The sequence below is a fragment of the Nestor notabilis genome, unplaced genomic scaffold (assembly GCF_000696875.1).
Source record: "Nestor notabilis isolate BGI_N333 unplaced genomic scaffold, ASM69687v1 scaffold15671, whole genome shotgun sequence".
Classification (NCBI taxonomy): domain Eukaryota; kingdom Metazoa; phylum Chordata; class Aves; order Psittaciformes; family Psittacidae; genus Nestor; species Nestor notabilis.
Window position 1 is genome coordinate 1,455 of NW_009913497.1, and position 20,899 is coordinate 22,353.

A 20,899-nucleotide genomic window follows, 5' to 3' on the forward strand; every position below is an offset into this window, starting at 1 on the left:
TGAGAAGCACTTTCACTCCAGGTGACATGTGCTTTGCAGCTCAAAATTCTTCTAGGTTCTTTCCTTGCTCTTTTTCTTCTGGATAATGGGGAGAGAGGGAAGGGGTTACTTTTTGAGTTTTCAAAGCTGCTTACTCTAAGCAATACAGCAACTGGTAGAAATGTGGTGATGTTTCCTGTTGAATGGTAATAAGCTTTACTGCTGGCTATCAGAGAAGCAGAATTGATTCTTGCTGTTGTATACAATGTACTTTCTATGTGTCTGCTTCTGTTCTCTAACTGAATACAGATTCAGATAGATTAGCTTAAGAAAGAGCCTCAAAAATCTCTCAGGTTCTGGGAAACTACTTGTACAAAACAATATCTAAAAAGATACATTTATTTGACCTCAGAACCCTTAAAAGCTCAGAAAGGTGGTATCTCTTGTATTATGAGTTGTATGATAGAATGCTACTTTGGTATACCAGATCAAATGACAAGATATATAGTGTGCTTGGCCAAGGCATGGGCTGTATCATAAGCCCTGTCCTTGGAAGAATCCTCCTGCCATGGCATGGGTCTTGCTGCTGAGTAGTGCCACTTCTCCAGGTCTGGGTTTACTAAATAGATTCAATTAGCTGGCAGATTGAAGTGATCTGCTGCCTGCCTGGGCCTAGTATGTGGTGCTGCAGGGCCTGAGAAGTTGTGATGGTGTGTTGCTTACCTACACTGAACTTCTCAGATCTTTTTATTTGGTTCGTCAAAGGAAAGAAAAGGCTAAGAATTGACCTTGTCTCTGTATATAGACACTCACAAGGAGGACTCTATAATGAGGGCTCTTTCAAACTTTGTAACAGAGACATAAGATCCAATCACTGAAACTTGAAATTGGTCAATTTCAGCCTGCAAAATAAATACGGTTTCCCAGCAGAAAGAATAAGTACATGTGGGAAAAGTTCATCAGCGAAAGAGGTGGATGATCAGCTTTTGGAGTACTAGGATCAGGGGGGCTTTATTAATTTCAAAGATATGCCTTAATCCTGAAAAAAATTCAACAGCCCATGGCTGAGAGGAGGAGAGAGGAGTATGTAGTGTTTGTGGTGGATTTTAATAAGACCAACAGAACCTATAGTCGAGGAATTCAGGACTCTGAATTCTCATTTCTTTTTTTTAGTGTTTGATTTTTGGAGGAATGGGATTACGTGCTTTGCCTTGGTGTGCTCTTAATGTTGTAGTTTAGCATTGAGACAGGTCATAATCAGGGCATCAGTATCTAGCCCTTGGTTAAGAGTCAGAAAGGATTGTAACAAGTGGCTAGATATGTTCTGCACAGTTACACCCCATTCTGTCTTCACACTTGCAAGCCCATGACTAGAAGCCTGAAGATGGAGAAGTCCTCTGAGACAGAAGATGCTTGCCTGGCTGGTACATTTATAACCGTACTGCTGGCATGCTGCATAACTAGGAAGAAAAACTATGGTAGATACCACAGAGGAATTTGTGAGCACAGTTAGTTACACTGTCCTCTGTAGCACATCACAGTTCGTCAGCAGGGAACATATCAATACCTCTAACCCAATTTCTCTTGAGTATAGCAGTTTTGTCCTCTCTTGAGGACTGAGGTATGTGTGTGTGTTCTCTCCTCTGGGCTTATGTTCAGCCTTCCTTTCCTGACAAGCAGGAAATGAGAGGACAGGTCATAGAATCATATACTGTAAAGTAATCACAGCTTCAAATAGCTGCTGGCTTGTTTGTTTGTTTTATTTTTTTAATGTTTGTATATTATAGCTGCTTTTTCATTCTACGCACAATAGGCTCCAACTACACACAAGCTAAGCTGTGGCTTTTTTCTGGTTACATCTCTGTTGACCAAGTAACCTTGTTTCACTCTTGCATCTGTGAAGAATGGTTCAGTAGGTCAGGCTGAACTGAGGGGTACTTGGAAGCACTGGTTTGTGTATTTTTAATAATGTACAAAAACTTGGTCGTGGAGAGAGTTTCCATTAAAAATTGAAGCAAAGCTTAAGCAGGTAAGTATCTGAAGTCATCTTCAGCAGAGCCAAAGTTTATATATCATATTTTTACTTACGACAGTTTAATTTGCTTAATATTTTGTATTATTTATGACAGCATACTGAAGTTGGCCTTGTGCGCTGTGTAACATGCAGGTTCTATACTGGGTGTCTTGTCTTCTTTGGTGCTCTTGAGCACGTGTAAAATAAGACCATCATAGTGAATCATTTGTTCAAGTGTCTTTCAGATTCATGCACTGTTAGTTTCATTTGTGTTAAGCAGTCAACTGAGAACATAATTATACTGAAAAAGTATTTAGTCTAGATAATCGTGCTTGTTTTACAGGTGTACCTGGTATTAAAGTCCTTATGCCTGCGCTGTCTCCTACGATGGAAGAAGGAAGCATTGTGAAATGGTTAAAAAAGGAAGGTAAGATAGCATTTTCATGGCCACATTTGTTGTCACTCTTCAGCTATATAAATCATAGAACAGTTAGGGTAGGAAAGGACCTTAAGATCATCTAGTTACAACCCCCCTGCCATGGGAAGGGACACCACACACTAAACCATGTCACCCAAGGCTTCATTCAGCTTGGTCTTGAACACTGCCAGGGATGGAGCATTCACAACTTCCTTGGGCAACCCATTCCAGTGCCTCACCACCCTCACAGTAAGGAACTTCTTCCTTATATCTGATCTAAACTTCCCCTGTTTAAGTTTGAACCCATTACCTCTTGTCCTATCACTACAGTCCCTGGTGTAGTGTCTCTCTCCAGTATCCTTACAGGCTCCCTTCAGATACTGGAAGGCTGCTATGAGGTCTCCTTGCAGCTTCTCTTCTCCAGGCTGAACAGCTCCAACTTTCTTGGCCTGTTCTTTCTGGGTGGATGGTAGTATATTGAAGCAATATGTTTGGTATGTGGATGCTGCGTTCTTGAACAATGCCTACTTTGAAATTCTTAGTTAATGTAACATTTTCCCCTTTCATTTTCTTTCAAAAGGTTGCATTTGTGCATATTTTTGAAACATTTCATTAGGTTGTTCCAGGGTGTGAGATTGTGTATGTTGTTTTTAATTCCCAGTGTTGTCATGCCGAACTTTGGAAGTTTGAGAGCCTTTGACTTTGCAGAGGGTCTCTGTTTCATTATGCCTCTGTGTTACAAAATAATGTGAAACATACGGCATTTCTGTAGTTACTATTCAGAGCTTACTTTTTCATCTCTAAATTACAGTCTACAATTAAAACTGATTAAAAAAATTAAATTACTTTAATAATTCAAATTCCAAATGGGGAAATCTCTTTCCAAAAATGAAAAAAAGCAACCCCAAATCAAAACCCAAACTACTTTTCACAAAAAGCACTAGCAGTCTTGTTTCTCTTGAGTTCTCTCTGCTCTGACAACTGAAAAGTAGTGTACTTGTGTTAAAATATGTTGGAGCAGCTAGATAAGTAGTCTGGGTGTATGTTTTGTCTTCACATCGGTTGTATATAAGTAAAAATGATCTGCAGAAGAATCGGTGATCCCTGTCCTGTCAGGAGACCTTTCTCCCCTCTCTCCTCCTACTGTTCCCCCTCTCCAGTTACCATTAAAACTGGATTTTGACTCTACTTCTGGATTCCAAGTAGCGGTTGTCCATTGGTATATATCTTATTCTCAGACAGTTTTAGATGTCTAAAATGCTGGACACGTTTGGAGAAAAGAAAAATCCCTTAAAGCAAATTATTTTTGACAGACACCATTTGGTGAGCTAAACGTGTTTTCACTGTTCTGCCTTGGTAAGCCATTTCCTCTAAGTGTTGATCCAGCCTCCATCGTTGTGTTACAAGGAGTACTTGCTTTTACACATTTTTTAATACATTTGGAGAGGTGGCTTGAAGGCAACTTGTTGCTCCAGTAGTGGACATGACCTTTTGCTTGTAAAACTTCTAGTAAGAATTTTTGCAGAATTTACTAGGAACAATATGGCAGTCTGTCTGCAGGGAGGGGCCTTAGCAGGGAAGGGGTCTCACCAGAGTGGAGGAGAGGGGATCATAAAAAGATCTTAAGTTGCAGCAGCTGTACGATATTTTTTCTCAGTCTTTCCACTACTTCTACCCCAACACAAAAGGAAAAAAAAAAGCTCCACGCTTATTTTAATTAAATTAAAATAAAATCTTAATTGATGGTTGGACTTTGAGAGAAAATGACTTTAGGATTTTTATTGCTCTACTTCCTAATTAGGAACAAGTTCAAAACTGATGGTAGTATATTGTCTTATTTGGACCACCGGTGGCCATAATTAGTTCCTATGGATTTTTTTTCCCCTCTGACTGTCTGGAAAATAAACATAATAAGAATATTCTAAAAGAAGTGAAGCTAAATTTTGAAGAAAATAGCAAAGTGATTTAATGCTTATACTCCTGTCTGCAAGGGATGCTCATAACTACAGAATCTTCCAATGAGTTGGCCATCTAATTGTAGTGGCATTACTGAATATAAATATTTATTTTCTTGGATATGAGATTATCAAATATTTTAGAGTAATTGACAGAAGCAAGCTGTTGATTGCATAGGAAATGGTTTTCCCACTGTCTAACCAGCAGGGGTCAGAAGAATACCATTTTGATATTTTTTCTGCTCTTTGTGTAAGCATAAAATGTTTTCATTTTTATGCTTTCACAGGGTGGACAGTACTGCAGAAGGAAAAATGAATTTAATTGACAGCTTGACTCTTTCCTTTTCACTGTTAATGCAGTTTCATATAGATTCCTCTGGGGGATAAAGTCGTTCTCTTAAAACTGTATTTCTGAAAACTTGTTTTCATTATGTATGAATTCAGTGTTCATGAAAGATGTCAGACTGATAGCCCAGGAGACTGAAATCCTTTTGTTACTGTGGGCAGGAAACAGAATAGGCGATAGTGCTAGCAGTTTCTTCGTGCAGTGTAACTCTGCCGCCTTCTGAGACATCCCCTTCCAGGGACTTCAGTCTCTCTGCTCTCTGAATTTTGATTTCATTTGCAAAGTACATCAAAGAACACAGTTTGTATCATGTGGTTTGGATACTGGTCTGTCAGTAATCGAACAGAGAATCATAGAATGGTTTGGGTTGGAAGGGACCTTAAAGCTCATCTCGTTCTGACCCCCTGCCACAGGCTGGGGCACCTTCCCCTCGACCCAGGAGGCACCTTCCACTAGACCATGTTGCTCAACCAGCCTGGCCTTGAGCACTGCCAGGGATGGGGCAGCTTCAGCAGAGATCTTAGTCATTCAGCCTAGCTGTAAGAACTTAGTAACTGGAAAGAGAAAAAAGAAACCAAACCAAACAAACAATGAAAAAACCCAGTAACATAAAACCCCACCAAAACAAAACCCCAAACAAAACCAACGAACCTCCCTCCCCCAAAAATCCAGCCCAAGATTTTTCAAGGGCATTATATATAATCTTGGAGAGCTGCATTCAGGCAACTTCGTTGCAAATACTGCTCTCTCATTACAAAGCAGATGAGCAGAGATATGTTCTGCCAAAGTGTTTTTTCCAGTCCTATCTATTGGAAAACCTACTGTTAACAGCAGTATTTGGAACACGTTAATGTTCTGCTGCAGTATGAATCTTAGCGTTATTATTTGGAAATGAAAGTTACAATATGGTAAATAATTATGTGACATAAACTAGCTATAGAATATATTAAAGAATGTAAAATAGCTGTGTTATATGGAGAAGTATCTATCTTCTGTGGTTAAATATATCTGAAAGGAAATTTAGGCTCAGTATTCTTCAGTTCTGTTATGTTTTGCAGGTGAAACAGTGAGCGCTGGAGATGCCTTGTGTGAAATCGAAACGGACAAAGCAGTGGTCACCATGGAGTCAAGTGATGATGGCATATTGGCTAAAATAGTGGTAGGAGTTCTGCCTGTCTGATAAGGATGATATCACTTCTCTTCAGGCTGTCATTCAGTGAATTGCCTCAAAACTTAGTTTAGATAGCTCAATTGCCTGCTGCTCAGCTTTCAGAGTTATGTATTTACTTGCATTCCTAATGAGAAATAATCGCTCTATTTATTTCGTACATGTACCAGACTATTGGTACATGGTACGTGATTCTGTATCTATTAATAGTTTTTTCAACTGACCCTATTTGAATTATGTTGCTTTTTATGTTTTTCACCTTATTGATTATGTCTGGAAATATTGCAGTTCATGACATCTTTCTCAGAGTTATGGAAAAACGAGTTGCAATCAGGTAGCTGGAATATGGAATTCTGGATGGTACTTTACCCAAGCTGTGTGATCTCTGTGCTAGATTATCTTGTGTTGGCTATTCATGATGAAACTTTATACAAGGTGGGCTGACCTAGAGGATGATTCTTAGGATTATTTATTTCCTTTATTCTTAAAATTATATTGACTAGGCTTAATTTAAACAAGGAGAGCTGGGGTGAATGTTCTCTGAACATCATTTTGGAGTATCTGCATGTACGTGTATATGCAACAGAAATATTGATCAGGTTTTTTGTTTGGTTATTTTTTTTCTTATATGTTTGGCTTTAAATCCTTTTCTGTACTAAGGTGGAAGCAATAACAACTGGAATACAGGGGTCAGGATTAAAGGCATAGTTCTAACCCTGCTTTGCTTAAGGTCTGCTTGCTATGCTTTGTATACTGTATTCTAAACACACAAGTAGAATTCTATGTCTTGTCCCTTCTCCTCCTCCTCTTTTCTAATACTTTTAAAAAATGTTTCTTATTTCAAAATGCCCCAGTGTTAACTCTCATTAGAATTTAGAAGGGCGAAGCTAAAACTCTGTGGCATTTTGTTGCTGCTTCTGTGTAAACGTAAATATTACATTTTCTGCAAGCTTATGTTTGATGCTTAAAAATTAAGTGAGACTGTATTTTTCTTGTCCATTAAATATGTATAATGGGAAATGTATTTTAGCATATATTTTCTTTAATGAAGGGGTGGAAAGTTGCTATTAATAGCGTGTAAGGATGGAGAAAGGATTTTCCTTTCTTTTCAGTATTTTTTTTTTCCTAAGATTTTTCCCTAAGCACTGTTCAAATCTGTGGAGTTCCCTAATGTATCCTGTGAAGGCTTGAACTGTCACCTATCCTCCAGCACTTCCAGCAATACTGGGTTTTATTTATTTATTTCCCTTTTAGAAATTGGGTAGATAAACATGGATAATCTTAAATAAGATTTTGCAGTGACTTTGCAGTTTGGTTAAGGTAAAATATCTTGCTCAATTACAATTGTATAAAATCTAGATGGGCAGGCAAATACGTAGCTAAGTGGGAAAACAAGGTCTGCAGCATTACGTTTCTCAGGGTTAATGCATATACTGATATATAAAGAGCTTCTTAGCACACTTAAATGTCCTACCTATGAGCTAGTGTCTCCAAGACAGGTTATGAAGCACTTTGTAATATTTGAACCACAGGATACTGAAGAAATGTATTTGAAGCACTATGCAGCTTCATAGCTTTTTTTACTGGTAGACATGTTACAGTGAACACTAGTGCTGTTACTTTGTCTTTAAGAGTGTTTGACAGAGGCTTTGGCTGTCTTGGTACGCAGTACATGAGGTTTGGTTGTTCCAGGACTCTTAATTTAGCTTGTAATCTTTCTGTCAAAGGATCCTTTGTGTCTTGAAACTACTGGAGCCATCAGCGTGCAAGAGAAAATTCTATGGTATGCATAGTGAAACATACATTACAAAACCTGTTTGGGTTTGTATGTTAGGTTGTCCATCTCTGCCATGGTTGCATTTTCTTAGAACAGCATGTATTTGCATAGTTACCCTTCCCAAAAAAAGGGAGAGTGTTTTCCCGTGTTTAAGAAGTGATGGTCTGTTTGGTGTCATCCCTCTTTGTATAAGCAAAGGGAACATCTTGTGCAAAAATGAAAGCATCAAAATAATTCAGGGGACTGAGGTGATCTGAGAGTTGATCCAAGATTCCAACATGGAACTCAGCTGCAAGTGAAATCTGTCAGGTCTTACAAGAAGTTGTCATTAGTGTTTCATTTCTGCAGAATAATTTGCATTTTAAACACTAGTTTATATAAACAATTTTTAAAAAATCTTTTCCTTCTTTCAATTTACCATTGCTAAATAGTAATTTTTCTCACATATTCAGATTTTTTTGTAGCACCTTAAAACTTCTGAGGTTGTGTTCAACTGTGGAGCAACATATCTAAAAAGTTTCAGAGAATCTCTATCCTGGACAAAATGTCACATCAGACATTGTTTTAAATGAGTTTTTAGTTTTCATATAGTTATTTTAGTAATTGCTGCGTGAATAATGCTGCTTTCACTATTTTTAATCCTCTCCTCTTCGATTTTGAATGATTCTGAAAATTATTTTAGACCTAATAACCTTGACAAAAACCTTGTGTGACCTCTTTATTTTATTTTTTTTTAATATGAAGTACCTATTCTGCATTTACAGACACTACTTTGTTACATTATGTGAAAGAGGAGATACGGGGATTGTCTCTGTTGAAAGTATTAAAGAATGATTCCCAGGGAGACACTGAGTAAATGATACCAGACTTTTCAAGTTTCCTTAATGGTAATTCATGATAACTGTATGTAGCATTAGTATTTTAGAAGCTGTGTTTTTCCTATTTCCTGCCGTGTATTCCAGATCCATTTCAAATTGCAAAATGTCTTTGTGTGGATTGCTGTTGTGGCACAGTTTTTGATAGTTTAAAACCAGGCTCTCCAGCAATGACGTGGTGTCAGTATCATGGAGCAGTGACACTCAAGATGTCTACATCATCCAATAACAATCATATGCCAAGAGCTGAGTCTGAGAAGGATATGCCAGGATGTGGAAAATAACTATAATGTCTTTCAGATTAAGGGAAGAGGAGCAGCTTTAGTGGAGTAACATTAACAGATTATTGTGCAATCCCAGTCTTTAATGGATTCTGTGATTCTTGTAATGCCCTTTTTGGAATCTAGAAATGGTGGGCTGTAGTATTAGAGTACAGAATAGATTTCCAAATAGGCTTTTATTCCAGTCTTCTAAAAAGTATAGAAGAAACCTCATGTTTTGGAAACTGAAATAATAGGGGAGCAGTAAGATCAGGCGTTTTCTGCTTGGTTTTTTTTTTTAACTAGCTCAGGTATGGTCCTTAGTAGTGTTTCTGCAGTATCCCGTGGGTATTTCTGCACTATGTTGGGTGCTCAGTAGGTGTTTGTGTCAGGTTTGTAACGTGAGGCTGCCTCAGCTGGGAGATGGTTTCTTACTGAGAAGACTGTCCTTTCAAGGTTGATGGGAAATTAAGAATGTTTGATCCATCTGATTTACCAGCATCTGTGTGAAGTTCACTCCCTTTCTAAAAGAAATGAGGCAAAAATTTTACGTTCTTTGATGCCAGCTACAATTCTGCACCATCTTGACTCAGTTCAGCATGGAAAAGTGAGTCAAATTAAACACAGTGTCTGCCTAACACTTTGGGTTTTACCTCTAAAGATACAAGGCTCATTAGATGAAATTAGTTCAACTTCTATAACCCTTCATGTGTTTTCTTGACTGTATAATGTAAGTATATATGGTGTGAGCAGGCTAAAAGTAAAATAGATACTCATGCATATATTCCTTTTCTGTCTGAATGTGATCACTTTTAATGCTCACTTCTAATTCAGTGTAAAATGCAATCAAAAATTAATGGCTAAGAGTATCAGAAGGGTGATTTCAGAATGGTGATCATTCTTTCAGTAGAGCTGCTTCTTAAATTAACAATGACTTTATGTCCTAAAGTACTTATTCATTCTATTTGGACCAAAACCAGATGATGAATGCTTGTTGAAGATCTGGAGTTAATATCCATTTTTTCATTCATGACCTAAATGAGAATTGGTATGAGCTGAAACTGTTTTGTATAGAACTTCCACTGCAGAGTGAGCCAGCGTAAGTTCCAGCCACCTTTCTTCTCAGTGTAGAATATCAACATTTACTTTGATATATGTGTATTAGTGACTACAGCACTGTGCTGCAGTGGCAACAGCTCCAAGGGAACTTTCCCTCTGTGCACTTTATCTCTTCCAATTTTTTCTCCCTGTCATGGCTCATCTGTGCTTTGTTGGTTTGTCAGCAAAGTTTAGATCTTTTTGATATCTTTGCTCGCAGGTACACAGCAACAGAGCACTGTGAAGCTACTTACTTCAGCTCTTCCTACGTCTGAGATTCTGGGGTTCACTGAGACATACACAGAGAAGTTTTCTGGTATTGTGAATCATGAAAATGTAGAAGTGACCCAAAAATCCAGAAAATGAAATCAAGCAAAGTAATACTAATTTTTCTTTGTTTAGTTCTGAGCTGCAAAGGCTGTGTGTTTTTGGGGGGTTTTTTGTAGTTTTGTTTGTTTGTTTGTTTTTGTTTTTTTAATACTTACACTTTAAAAGTATAAACTCTGCAGTCAGCTAGGCTAGAAATGTATTGGAAAATAAGGAATGTTGGAGTTTTCACATAACTGTGTTGGAGTGGTGAACATGAATAAAAACACAACTGGCTTGCTGTGAAGATTGACAGCTGACAGCATTGATGCCTTTAAATGCTTATGTAATGCTGGGTTATAAACTAGTTAGTGTTGTGTTATGTTCCTGAAGGCTCAACCATCCTTGCTGGATTCCTGCCTGTGTTCTCAGAGCACCATTAAAGAACTCTGACACCCAAATTGTGGCAAAAATGAAAATGTAACTATAGACAGATACCAGATGCACAATAATCTACTAACTATAAGCCCAGTTGCATTCAGAAGAGCCAGCTGGGTTCACAAATGATACAGTTTATTCATATGTGACATACACGGTTCTTTTGGATTGCTCGTGATAAATGCAGTAACTGCACAACAGCTACATAGCTGTATAGCACTAACAATATGAGTGTAATCACAAGATTAATTTCAAAACACCCCACACCGCTGAGTACACGAGTCTTACCAAAAGGCCTCAGTTCTGGAGAGGGTGAAGAGGACAAACCCATCGATATGTCTCTACGATGTGGTGTTGAATTCTCATCCTCAGTTACATAGGAAATAAGGGTACCTTTACACTTCTGAACTATTATTGAACAAAGTGCTGTGGGTGGGACTATGGTCAAACCTTGTTGTCGTGTTGTATGGAGCAGTTGTTCTTGCCAGGAGTTACTTCTGAACTATTGTTGAACAAAGTGCTGTGGGTGGGACTATGGTCAAACCTTGTTGTCGTGTTGTATGGAGCAGTTGTTCTTGCCAGGAGTTGTTGGTAACTGTCTTCCAAGAGGACTTGATACCGCAAGCATGTTTACAGTGCTTCTTGGTCTATTCAGTAGCAACATGTAGACTGCTTATAAGTGTTCTCAGTTTTATGTGCAAGCCTGTGTTAAAGAAAAGGGAGACATGAAAAACCCCTTGTTTTATTCTTATTTGGGAAAAAAAATAATGTTAGCTGCATATTAATATGTTATGTGGAGTATTTTGAACTTGGGGGACAGATGAATGTCCCATCCCTGGCAGTGTTCAAGGCCAGGTTGGACAGGGCTTGGAGCAACCTGGTCTAGCGGAAGGTGTCCCTGCCCATGGCAGGGGTTTGGAACTAGACAAGAATTAAGGTTCCTTTCACTCCAAACCATTCTGTGGTTCTGTGATACCTGGTTTTGCATCGTCTTTGGTATGGATCAAACATCTGAGTGTTATGCTGATAAACAGTTTTTCAAAATACGTTGTTCAGTACTAGGTATGATAATGCTGTAAAATTATTAGAATGAACAACCTCAATATTGTGTATGTTTATAGTTTTGTTCTCTTTAGTTTTTCCCAGTTTTTGTGTTTCAGTGGCTAGGTTAGGTAGGTTGTGTTTGTACTGGCTTCAAGCTGCTGGTTTATATGGTTATGAGTGGTAGTAACATTGCAGTTACACATAGTTTTACGAATGTGTTGATCAGTGGACATTTCTGTGATCGGATCTTTCAGCCTTGGACAAATCAGTTCATGACTCTTGCTTGGCATTCTGTTATTTCAAGTGCTTTAAAGTCATCTCAGTAAAAATAAAATATGGTCAAGTCTTGATGGTCTCTTCAGACTGTCTTCTCTCAAATGAAGCTTTTCAGGATATTAATGGAGAAGAATGCATCAAGAGATTAGTGATGTACATGTCAACCTAAGCACTATCACTTTCTTGGTGGACAGACTTGTTATTTGGCACCAGTTATGTTAAAATAGGCAATCTTGGAGATGAAAGCTAGTGGAAAAAGAATGTTCTTTTTCAAAAAGAAGTAATGGGGCACTGCTGTTGTGGGGTTTTGGTCTCTCTTTGTTCCATTAGTGTCTTAATTTACAAGGTTCTACGTCCTTTAAGAAGTAACACTGCTTGGATACAGGGGGAGGTATCTCGAAGTACATCTGCGCAAAGTGTCCAGCAAAATTTTCAAGCTCTGTTTGCAAAGATTAGGCACCCACATTTGTTTTCAGTAGCTCGTGTGACTTTATTCTTGGAGATACTCAGTGGTCTATGACTTGCTTTGATTTAGGATTGCTAGCTTTCCATGTGTAGGATTTTGGGGCATAAGTTAATACTCCTTGCCTTATAATAGCAACTGTAATTCATTTCAGTCATGAGTCATCTTCTTGATAATAGGAATAAAATGGGTTCTGTTTCCTTGATGAAGTGTCGTTAATATGCCTGAAATTTTCCTATCTGCCATTTTTAGTCATATTAGTCTAGACAGCACAGTATGTAACAATATTCTCTTTGCCTTAAATTTAGGTGCAAGAAGGAAGCAAAAACGTACGCTTGGGCTCACTAATTGGTCTGCTGGTAGAAGAAGGGCAGGACTGGAAGGAAGTTGAAATACCAGCTGATGGTGGTGTTCCACCTTCTCCGGCTCCACCAGCACCTTCAGGTCCTTCAGTTTCAGCCCCTCCTAAGCTAGAACATCAACCTGGAAAATTGTCGTAAGTTTCTATGTTTGTTGTGAAATGGAACTCTTATCTATACCAGTAGAGCTGAACCAAGAAGAGTCTTTATCCCTTTTTACCCACTATTAAACTTTTAGTTTAAGAGAGTGTTTCAGTATGTGAACACTTGCCTGCCAAGAGTATTTCTCTGCTTGGAAGCCCAGTAAGTCAATTTGAACAATGCAGTTTTACTAGAGCTCCTTTTATGGGTGAGTCTTTATTTTGACATACAATTGCTTCGTGAAGGATTGTAAGCTTAGATTAGGAAGAAGTTATCTTCATATACAATAGACACTAATGCTTATGCGTCAAATGCTCAGTTTACCTATGGCTTGTTTTCTGTTTCTTTTTCAGGAGAAAAACCAAACAAATGGCAAACCCTAAAACCCTTCCAAGTTCTTGCACTTTTGATACAAGAAAAATCTTCTTATTTTCATAGCAGTGGAATGCAAAAAACTCAAGCCTGTTTCTTGGCAGGTTTTTGATTAGTTCTGTCTTGATTAGTTAGGGTACTCTGAAGCATTATAAACATCTCAGAAGTGGGAGTAAATTAAACCCAAAGTGTTAGTCAGGTAATAATAATCTATCAGTGGTTTGGGTTGCAGGATGCACTTTATTTGGAGGTATTGCCCCTTGTTTGGAGTCAATTGTGATAAATCAAAAGCTGTAAAGTTACAACCTATGAAAGAAAAGAATAGGAAACTAATTTTGGTAGCATCTGCTATGCAAACTGTTTAGTTTTGTTTGTTTGGAGTTTGGTTGTTTTGGGTTTTTTTTGTTTCTGGTTTGTGGATGGGTTTTTTGGTTTCACTTTTATTTTCTTCCAACCCTCATTACCTTTTCTGTCTGGTTTGCTATGTTTGCTTTGCTGTCATCATTGAGGCTCTTCTCATGCAAGTGGAAGACAACTAACTGGGTCATTGCTGAAATGTTACTTCTATTAAGTGGATCCTTCACAGAAAGGATCCTTGGAAGGATTGTGCCTTGCATTTTAGTGCAAAAGAACATCAGAAGTGCCTCTATTTCACTGCAGCTGTTAATAATGTATCAGCATCTTTGAAATCAGTTGATCGTTTAAGACGTATTTTCTGGCATGGGCTTATGGACAGTTCTTAAAACTCAATGTGGTGCATATTCCTTTAGGAAATAATGAGTTTGAGATTTTATGGAAAATCTTGAAACCAAGTACTAATACTTTTATGAAAATGTTGCTGCTTTTGTATCTAAGAATTCTGAAATCTTTTCTACATATATGTTTTTTCCCCTCATTTCAGAGAGCAAATCATGCTGAGGTGCACAGGGCACACTAGCGATGTCCTATGCTTTGTAGCTGATCACTATTTCTGTTTCCAGGCAGAAGTTTAACTGTTGACCAATCTAGGTCAAGATGGCAGATACAGGTTTACTAGTACTGTAGCATAATTCGGGTATATGCTGATTAAAATGTGTGCGTGTGGGAAGGCTTGATATTTAGTCTTCTAAAGCAGACACTGAATTATGCAACTACATCTGTATGCCTTTTGCTTTCCAAAAAAGTAGCCATTTCATTACATCAATCCTACAAAATAAAATTAAAGCTAGGGCAAAGGTAATGTTATAATTAGAACTAAGCTGCATTGATGATGCAATTACAGCTAGTCAAACAAATAAGAGCTGAGCAACGCTCTTGACTGAGCTCCTAAAATGTATTTTTTTAATATTACCAAAACAAGCTTGTCTTAAAATATATTTGGTTCTTCACTGATGACCCTTTTCTAGAAGAATCCACCAGAATATTGCATCACTGCTGTAAGAGTTTGGAGAAGAGTTCTCCACTCTTTATTTTGATCTCTTTAAGGTCACTGTTGTGTTTTTAAATTCAACCTTGCATTAAAGCTTGGTGAAGGGCACAGTCCAACATCAGTGTTAGGATTGCAGCCTTGGTGAGAACTCTTTCTTTGCTGGCTGTTGCTTCTGAAATAGAGGATATATTTTGTAGTTTCTCCCGATACACATTAAATGAACTAAATTAATCTTATTGTTTAAATAATTTATTTTTCTCCTCATTTCTTTAGGGTTCGCCTAAGTCCTGCAGCTCGCATCATTTTGGAGACGCATGGTCTAGATCCAACCAATCTTACACCTACTGGGCCTCGAGGAATCTTCACTAAAGAGTATGTAGCTATTTCAGTAATGCTACAACCACATTTTCCCTTATTTTTTCCTTTGACCCTAGAGCAATCTCCATGAACTTGAAACATCCATTTTTTGAAAAAGCCAACATTTTGTTCCAGTTTTTTCTAAGGGGAAATGGCTTATTTACATTTGAAAGACCTGTTGAGAAGATGTGGAGAATAGGTTAGGAACTACTGTACGAAGCCTTTGATTAAAAATAAAAAAACACACCTTTTTTTGTTTTTATATCCTGTCTGAGCTGCATGGTACTGCTGTTATATTTCTTGCAGCTCAGCCTAATGATGGCTATCAACTCCTAGGCATCATTAGCTGCCATTGTGGATCTCACACATTTTGCTACTCAGAGCTAAAATAAAATACCAGTGTCATGTTTTCTTCGCCTTCTTTTCTTTGGGGAGTTCAGATCTCCTTTCACTGTAGTTCAGTTACGAAGTCTGTCAGGTTTTAACTTGTTCCCTTTTTTATTAGGCTGGGGAGAGCATTGAAGTGTGATGGTAAGAAATCCTGAGCTCTCTTTTTTCTCCTTTGTTTTTTTCCCCCATCACTGATTTAAAGAGCTTTTTGTATACCAACCTGTGGTTTGTTAAGATCAGGTTTCTAGTAGTTTAGTGAACTTTTTGGCTGATCTGATGTAAAGATTGGCACTCAACCATTGGAGTGAGGAACGTGTGTATAAAAATGTGTTGTGGTAGGTCCGGAGCCCTTAGTATCAAAATGGTACATTACCTTCACATTATGCTATTGGAGGTGAGGAATTTGGCAGGAATATTATTTTAGTTCTCAGAAAAATTATTCCTTTTGACAAATGTCATCATTCACCTACACAGACCTTGTTAGCTGCTGTAATTTTAGTTCTTTTCAAAGACAACCACATCAGTGTAACTTGGACTTGAACCCAGAGAAGCAGACAATGGAAGTCTGCTTTTTTTACAAAAGTCTTTTTCCTATGGTCTTTGGCTGAGTTGAGGTAAAATAAGGAATTGAATAGATACAATATACTATGTAACAGCGAATTATCAGAGTTTTAATTATGTAAGTGTAGTGGTAATTTATGGTGTGTTACTAGGCTATGGCAGGTGGAAACCCTCTAGGACTTTGAGCTACCTCATTACCATTCCCTAGTTGTCATGGAGATGTAGCAAAGATTTTTCAGTAGCTGTAGAATTATCTAAGAAAATCTTTTTGCGAAGCTGCTTTCCTGCATGCAAAAGATGCGACTTTGAAATGTCATTTTCCTCACCACCCTCACAGAGAATAATTTCTTTCAAATATCTCATCTCAATCTCCCCTCTGTCAGGTTAAAGCCATTCCCCCTTGTCCTGTCACTACATGCCCTTGTCAAAAGCCCCTCCAGATTCTTGTTGACCCCTTTACCCACTGGAAGCTGCTTTAATGTCTCCCTGGAGCCTTCTCTTCTCCAGGCTGAACAAGCCCAGCTCTCTCAGTCTGTCTCCAGAGCAGAGCTGCTCCAGCCCTTGGAGTATCTACAAGGCCTCCTCTGGACTTGCTCCAACAACTCCATGTCTCTCTTGTGTTGGGGGCCTAGAGGTGAATGTAGTAGTTCAGGTGAGGTTTCAACAGAGCGGAGGAGAAACCTCAACCTGCTGGTCACACTGGTGGTGATGCAGCGCAGGACATGATTGGTTTCTGGGCTGCAAGCACACACTGCTGGGTCATGGTGAGTTTCTCTTTATCTTGGGTGTATGATACAGACTTGTTATGAGAACTAGAGCAGAGAGGTGATCTGACAAATATAGCTCTTCTAACAAATTGCTAGTATAGGTGCAGTTAAAACTGCAAAGCAGAAATTTTACTATAGCTAATTTCCCTCGAAATCTGGCAAAGGGGGTGTAAATGCAGTCTTCTCTCTTTAGCCTTGTAGGTGCTAATCTTGAGCATGTTACTCTATAAATACCATGCACCTAGGCTGGATGTAGTATTACAGCTTAAAGATGGGAGTTTACTTACATCTGTCATACTATGCCAACAAGAGGAAAGTCTTGTGGTGGTAGGTATATCAGTATAAAGACCCTGAGAGAGGTCTAGATTAGACAAGGTTCAATCACACCGGGGTCTGTTAGATGTTACTCAGTTTTTGGCTTGATTTATTGTGGTGGTGCTATCTTTCAAATTGCTTATGAAGTATGGACTTGTATGCTATTTACACTTTTTGTGCATCTTCATCAGAAGGGTACAGAGAAAAATTCTTCTCTGTGAGGGTGGTGAGGCACTGGCACAAATAAGCTGTGGCTGCCCCATCCCTGGCAGTGTTCAAGGCCAGGTTGGACGAGGCTTGGAGCAACCTGGTCTAGTGGAAGGTGTCCCTGCCCGTGGCAGGGGACTGGGACTAGATGAGCTTTGAGGTCCCTTCCAACCCAGACCATTCTGTGATTCTATGGATGAAATAGCTGTTACTTGAGACTTTATAGCCTGAGTAAGTGTACTCTGCTATCTTTAGAAAAATTGTTAGTGCAATTAATGAGGATGAATGTTATACTTCTCTAACATGAATGTTTTTAATTACTGCATATTCAAGCCCTTTTATTCACAAAAGTTATTGAGAATTTACTGAAAAGACATCACAGAAGAGACAATAGAATTAAGTTTGGTTAATAATCATGTTCTTAATGTTTGGTTTGGCTACAGAAATTTAAGTGCACGGAAGTGGCATTGGTTAAAAATTGGTGAAATTGGTTAAAAAAACCCAGACAGAAGTGGCTAACTAATGAAAATAAGTGATGGTGTAGTAATACTTTGGGAATTTTTGAAATAATTTCTTCGTTGTTAGTATTTCACTCTGTTTAATCACCAGGGATGCTCTCAAACTTCTGCAAGAGAAGCAGAAGGGCAAACCCACTGAATTGAAACCTGTGGTTTCTCCAGCTCCTCCCCAGCCTACTGCAGTGCCTTCACAAGCAACAGCTGTGCCTCCTGCTTACCCAAGGCCAGCAGTTCCACCAGTTTCAACACCAGGACAACCTGCTGCACCGGTAAGGGTTCTGTTAAGTCCTTAACACTGTTATTGCTAAATATTGCCATGACTGCTTCAGTAGTTTTATGGGAGTTCCAGAACTGGAGATACTAGGGAAGCTAAGGCCACCCACATGCCAAGCCCAGACATGTGCGGTTTTAGTGTGCTTGTGTGAATCTAAAGCAGTATAATTCAAACTGCAGAGCTCTCAGAATTATGGTTTGCACACCATTTTGTGTAACTTGCAAATCAAAGCCATGAAAAACTTTACATTGCAGGCCTGGGAAAGGGGGGAGTCAGAGAGAGAGTAGTTTTATTTCAGTCCCCAAACAAAAAGATGCCACTAGTTAGGAAATCAACAGTGCATCCTTTCCCTGCAGGATCAGTATATCGTTATGTATTTCCAAACTCACAGTAAAAATAAATCAGGATTCAAGTTTCTCTACTTCATTTTCTTTCGTTTCCTGGTATGTAAGTACAGGTAAATGTCCATGGAGTTGTCAGGAAGCGAGGAGGGAAAGGTCCTAATGGTTGCTCTGAAGAGTAATTTTGCGAACTCTAGCACCTAAATACAGTTTCTGTGTTCATGTGAAATGTTAGAGATGCCAGAAATAATTTTTGAAAGAGTAATTGCCTATGCTTAAATCCACATTAGTAGCAATTGAAAAGCTTTTGTGAAAAATGGAGGGAAAAACATTTCTGGGTCTAGAGCTAAATTTGAAGTATCTTTACAGGTCTAAGTTTACAGTGTAGCTACACCTCATAATATTCAAAAAATGCTGCCTTTTTTTTTTTTTTGCACTGTACAGAGAACTAAACAAAATATATAAAGTTCAAACTTAAATATTTTTCCATTACAGAAAAAAATGATTCTGTGGTTGCACCAGAACATCCATATTGTAATTTCTTTTGTGTTGAGTACTACTCAGATTGTAGCCTACGTGCTATAGATGAGGTGTACAAAATAATATTTTACAGAATCACGTATTTTCTTGCTTTCTGTAGTCATTTGTATTTCAAGAGATTCTTTAAAAGTTGACTTGCTTCTATGAAGGTGTTGGGAGAGCTTCTACACTGAAACACTACTGAATATATCTGGAAAGAGAGAGGAGAATAACAGAAAAGATACACAGTAAAGCCTGTCCTAAGGAACCACTGAGGGAACTGAAAAAGCAGTAGCTTACTCAGAAAACACTCGGTTACAATTTAAATGGAGCAGAACATATTGTGAGCGATATGCCAGGTCTGGCAGATGGAACAGTGCAGTAAAATAGACTAGAACACTCAATGGTCTTAATCATATTAATTTCAGTAGTTGGAAGTGTATTGCTTTTTGATACCTAGGGATTTTTGAAGTGAGCAGTAGTCACTGATGATAACTCATCAGTGCTGAGGCCTGTTTCAGCAAAGGGGAAGCATGCTTGCTCTCTCAATATTTAATACACAACATATGATTTCTTTCAGGGCACGTTCACAGAAATCCCTGCTAGCAACGTCCGAAGAGTTATTGCTAAGAGATTAACAGAGTCTAAGACTACTATACCTCATGCCTATGCTGCTGCTGACTGTGGCATTGATGCTATTTTGAGATTAAGAAAAGAATTGGCCAAAGGTTAGTGATAAAACTAATTTACTATAACATGTGGTACTAACACATAGTTTGCCTTGTATCTATAGTCTTGCCCAGGAGGTGCAGATTTTTGTATAGGCAGAACACTATGCATTCAAAGAATCCTTTCCAATTTTCTGTACATTAGACTCAAGCTGTACTTCCCTGTGATTATTGAGTTGGACAATTTAGCAAGATACAGGAAGATGGAGGTGGAATGGAAACCTGTCCCACAGAAAAGTGAATAATTTTAAAATATACACTGAGAATTGCTTTGAAAGCTATATATCTCTATATTTATGTGTAAATCCCAATTTTTGTGTGTCCACCATGTCTTATTTATACAGAATTGTGTAAGACTAAGAAATTAAATTTTGTCTTTTGTTTTCAACTTCTATTCACAGAAGTGACTTATTTAGAAAAAGTTCTTGAAATTTAAGGTCATAATCAAAGATTATTTTTGCTAAAACTGTTTCTGATTTTGCTAAAATCAGCTGAGTGTACTTCACAGTAGGATGCTTCATAATTTCAAAGTTAACTGTGCAGGTTAGAACCTTCTCCTCAACCTCTCGATTCAACAAAGTGTGTGTGACATGCATTTAAAAAAAACAGGAGGATTTTTCAACAGAACATTTTTCAGGCAGGCACTTCCATTCTCATGCAAAATATCACAAAACTGTTGTTTGCTTAGTGTCCTTTTTCTCTTTTTAAGGACTTCCACGTAGTTGGGTAAAAAAACTGAATGAAAGCTTTTATTACTTTATCATTATAATCTTCTTAATTTAAATTTTATTATATTTATCAAGTATATTGACCAAATATTTATAAATTAGTCAAGATCATGTAGTATAATTGACTGTAATGTCTGTAAGTGGTTCTTCCAGTCTTAAATTTCTCTAAAATGTGGAATATTCTTCATAAAGAATAATAATTATTTTTAGTATCTGAGGTTAGCGATATTTTCTCTGATAAAATTGATGGTGGTTTCTACTGTGTGATGAGATGTGATGCAGAAGTTTTAATGCAGCATTCCCTACTGTAAGCTGCTTTATTTTGGGGGTAAAATATAGCAGTTTTCACTACTGTAAACATCAATGAGGGTAAAGTATTATCAGACATATTTCATTTAACTGTACTTATGTATTTTCACTGTATTCCTGCCCCCCAGTGGACAGTGGCATTTTGCCAAGGGTGAGGAATGTAATATCCATCAATTTGATGGATGGAC

General features: G+C 38.0%; 1 protein-coding gene across 1 annotated transcript; it reads left to right on the forward strand.

The window, feature by feature from the left end:
• Positions 1 to 1,363: 1,363 nt before the first annotated feature.
• Positions 1,364 to 19,674, forward strand: LOC104400132 (pyruvate dehydrogenase protein X component, mitochondrial-like; the record flags this gene model as incomplete). Its single annotated transcript, XM_010023237.1, has 7 exons — positions 1,364 to 1,403; positions 2,337 to 2,420; positions 5,771 to 5,871; positions 12,726 to 12,913; positions 14,971 to 15,069; positions 17,904 to 18,081; positions 19,527 to 19,674. Coding segments are annotated over exons 1-7 (838 nt in total), but the record flags the coding sequence as incomplete, so codon positions are not given.
• Positions 19,675 to 20,899: the final 1,225 nt, after the last annotated feature.